Here is a 4,414-nt window from a genome sequence, read left to right on the forward strand (position 1 = left end):
TGGACTGTGCAAAACCTCTGGTTTCAGAATGAACAGCAGGAAATAACAGTTAATCTTTGTACACTTTGTAAGTCTAGTAGGAATACCTTTGGACAATACCATACAGTACCCTTGTATTTTGAGTGCCAAGAAATGCTGACCCCTTCTAAGTCCTTAAACATCGTGAAAATGGAAAAAGGAATTCCAAATTTTTGCTTCGAATTTTGCTTCGGAAAAAAATCTGGTGTTTCATGGTTGAGGCACACAATAAAACACAGGTGTTCTGGAAGCATCCAGAAAGTGAAGGCCAGAGAAACAGAAAGCAATGAGTAGAGAGAGACCCACTAGCTTTTAAAAAAGTGATACAGGTAGTTGGGAATGTGTATTAGAGATTAAAGAATAAGATCATTGAAGAGTAGAACGCACAAAAAACATTCAGAAATACTACAGGGTATTTTCAGAAAGTGTCTTGATTTATGGATAAGAAAGATTGAATCAACTTGAAAATAGAAATATTTCTAGGCTAATTTAGACCCAGATTTTCTTGTATGTTTCCCATGTTGTCAGACTGCAGTTTCTGGTTTTGATACCATGGCTACAAGATGACCAAAAATTATGAAGCAGAATTATAAAGTAAGATAAACACATTTCCATGATTTTTGCTTGTTGGTTTGTTTTTGCTTTGTCTGCTTTTTGGTAACAACTGTATTAAAATATAATTCACATGCAAATACAATTTATCCATTGAAAGTGCACCTTTTTTTTTGGTATATACACAGAGTTGTGCAACCATCACCATAATCAATTCTAGAACATTTTCATAGCTTCAAATAAAACCCCCGTACCCTTTAGCTATCACTCATCCCTCCTTCTCCCCCATCCCTAAAAAATACCTAATCTACTTTATGTCTCTATACATTTCTTATTCTTGATATTTCATATAAATGGAATCATACAATATGTAGTCTTGTGACTGGATGTCTTTACTTAATATAATGTTTTCAAGGTTCATCTGTGTTGTGTCATGTATTAGCACTTCATTCCTTCATACGGCCAAATATTACATTGTATGGATATACCACATTTTATTTATCCATTCATCAGTTGAGGGACACTGGGGTTGTTTCTACTTTTTGCCTTTTATGAATAATGCTGCTGTGAACATTAGTATAAAGCTTTTGTATGGACATATTTTTATCTTGGGCTATCTACTTAGGAGTAGAATTGCTGGGTCACATGGTATCTACATTTAATCAGTTGAGGAACTGTCAGATTTTTATTCAAATGATTGCACTATTTTGTACTCTTACTAGTAATGTTATTGGTTTGTTTTTGCCTGATTTTAGTATCTTAACATTGGAAGACATATTATGTTGGTTTAATACCCCTTCTGTCTGTAATAATCCTGAAAGATTTTCTTTATAGCTTTGCTCAAATCTATGTAGTAACTTCACACCATATTTTGCACTAACTAAGAGTTATTCAGAAACAGCCAGTGGGACTGGGATCCTATTTAATTTTTCTATTGTCAGTCCCAATCAGGAGAGGCTCTCACTGCCGCAGCAGGGCTCACCAGTTGTGAACACCCTCCCGAGGGGAGGAGCCTGTGGGATCGGGCCAAAACCGGCTCTCCGACATCCCCCGAGGGGGTCCCGGATTGCGAGAGGGTGCAGGCTAGGCCGAGGGGCCCCACTGGTGCATGATTGGGGCTGGAGAGGGACCGTGGGATGACTCCAGGGCACGTCCGGCCCCATCATGCTCAGTCCCGATCGGCCGGACCCCAGCAGCAAGCTAACCTACTGGTTGGAGCGTCTACCCCTTGGTGGTCAGTGCACGTTATAGCAAGTGGTTGAGTGGCCTTAGCATATCATTAGCATATTATGCTTTGATTGGTTGGACAGTCGACTGGACGACTGGACACTTAGCATATTAGGCTTTTATTATATAGGACTGAGTACCTACTATATGCCAGACACTGAGCTGGGTGTTGGGTGCTGGGCAATTCTTTTGACTCAAAAGGAAGTTAGGATTTTGGGGTCACTGTTGCTTTTTTTCTTGAAATTTCTATTACCTTTTCCCAATAATCTTCCCTCTTCTTCCTAACACACACTCTATTTAATTGTTTGGTGTTGCCCCTTCTCTAAGGGGCTCCACGTACGACTCTGTACACTGTATTCAAACTCTTCCCTCTTATCCCTACCTTTAATCCTCATTTATTCTGAGCCTTATTCTCTCAATTGTTTCCTATATGCTGACAGATGCTAAAAGGCTTAACCAAATGTAAACCAGTTCTTAATAATAGAATTCACAGCTGATATCAGTCATCTTCCTATTAAAGTAGTGTTAAATAATGGAATTAGCAGACCTATCAAGTTGTTTAAAATTTACCATGCATGTTGAGTATATTTCTCATGAAATTCACCAATTTTTTAAAAATCTTTCCCCGAGAATATATTTTCGTTGCCCTTTTTGAGAGAGAGAGAGAGAGAGAGTGAGAGAGTGAGAGAGAGAGAGAGAGAGAGAGAGAGAGAGAGAGAGAGATATGGGCCAATGGGCTGCCTCCTGACCTGGGATCAAACCCACAATGTAGGTATGTGCCCTGATGGGGAGTTGAACCCACAACCTTTTGGTGTGTGGGATGACATTCTAACCAACGAGCCACACAGCCAGGGCCACGAATGTTGGTGCTTTATGGTACAGTTGTTTAACTTAGTCCTGGAAAGTCTGTAGGGGCAATGATAAGTTTAGTATTCCACTCCAAGACTACTGAGCTCATTGCTTTATAACTATTGTGTTTCTACAGAGAGATTCATGATAAGTTATACTTAGAAAAATATTTCCTTCTTTTAATTTACTTCTTTTTCAAAACTCGCTAGTCTTTTTAGTTTATAGTTTTTGTGGTTTTAAACTAAAATAGAATGAATTAACTTGGCTGAACTTTGATGGGTAATTGGCTAGTGCTCAATACATCTGTTAAGAAATGATGAACTTGGAAAGTCAATATTTTAAAATTTGAAATTGTGTTATAATCCATTTGTTTGCTCCATTCATATACTATTCCAAGTGGTGGTCAAGTGTTTTGAGGTTTGTACTACTATTTTTAAATTAGCTATATGGAGACAAATGATTTTCCTCCCATTTTTGTTACCTGGAAATGTAGGAGCTGATTTTGAGAATTTTCTCTATAAACTTCATTACAAATGAAGATATATTTGTTTCTTAGGTCAAAGGAAAGTACTAAGTACAAAATAGAAATGTTTTCTAAACATGTAGCCAATGATAGACATGGATTATGATGTCAAAAACTACTGCATTTGTTTTTTGGAGTCAATATAGCAAACACTTGGTTACCCGAACTTTTCAGAGGATGGAATAAAATATAACTTTCTGGGGGTTCTTGTATAAAATCATTCCAAATCATCATTTTTGCATGAATAGAAGACAGGGAATTGGAGCAGATTTTGAGAGATCTTAATTCCCTTTAAGATATCATTATGACACATCAATTATTATTTTCTAGGACTCTGGTTACCAAAGTTACAGGCCACCAAACCAATTCATCACCATTTCTATAAACACTATAGCAAATTATTATTGGTTTTCAATTGCTTTGATTCACTCTTTTTTTTTTACTTAAAATATATATATGTTTTTATTGACTGTAGAGACAAAGGAAGGGAGATGGAGAAAAACATCAATTGGCTGCCTCTTGCATGGCTCCAACTGGGGATTGAGCTGGCAACCCAAGCCCTACCCGGAAACTGGTTGCCTCTTGGTGTATGGGTCGATGCTCAACCAACTGAGACACAACAGCTAGGGCTGGTTCAGTCTTTAAAATCAACTGGTCTTTTCTGGGTTTTGCTTTTGCCTACTTTAATGTGGTAAACAACAAAATATTGCAGTTAATTGAGTTTGCTTTAAATGTAGACTATGGGTAAGAGAATAGGAATTTGGAAACCATTCAAATGGCTGAGTTTAGAGAATAAACTGAGATTCTAGTACCTCTTGAGAGTGTCTGAGGAGGCCTCTTCTCTTTTTTGATGGCAATGGCAAGGTTGGAAGACACTGCAACCAGGAAGAGGCAGAGGGCCAAAGCCGAGTGTAACATCATGTGTTCTTGAGAATCCCTCAGATGAAGCTAGGTGGTAGAAAATAATGTTCAGAATCTAGTAGGTTACTTCAAGCAGTCATTTAAGAATCAGACAGCTTGCTCTGCTTGTGTGAGTTGACATGGTACAACCTCCCAGAACTTTCATTCACTTGCTATTTATAAAACATTTTTAAAATGCTATCAACTCAATAATGTCCACTTGGTGAAAAGCCACATTCTGGGCATGCTGGGAGCAGTACAATGACGTTGAAAGAAAACTGATTGGGGCACTCAATCTGACTGTGTTTTAGTGCTCACAGCATTACAGTGAAGCTCATATAAGAT

The 4,414-nt window shown here is 38.0% G+C and overlaps 1 protein-coding gene across 1 annotated transcript in view; it reads right to left on the bottom strand.

The window, feature by feature from the left end:
• LOC102431537 (anterior gradient protein 2 homolog) overlaps nt 1-4,090 on the bottom strand; it is a 55,885-nt gene extending 51,795 nt beyond the window's left edge. The window contains exon 1 of the mRNA XM_006085049.3: nt 3,982-4,090. Coding sequence (XP_006085111.1) covers nt 3,982-4,090 — 109 coding nt within the window. The remainder of the gene's footprint in view (nt 1-3,981) is intronic.
• Nucleotides 4,091-4,414: the final 324 nt, after the last annotated feature.

The sequence above is a fragment of the Myotis lucifugus genome, unplaced genomic scaffold (genome assembly GCF_000147115.1).
Source record: "Myotis lucifugus unplaced genomic scaffold, Myoluc2.0 scaffold_15, whole genome shotgun sequence".
NCBI classification, from domain to species: domain Eukaryota; kingdom Metazoa; phylum Chordata; class Mammalia; order Chiroptera; family Vespertilionidae; genus Myotis; species Myotis lucifugus.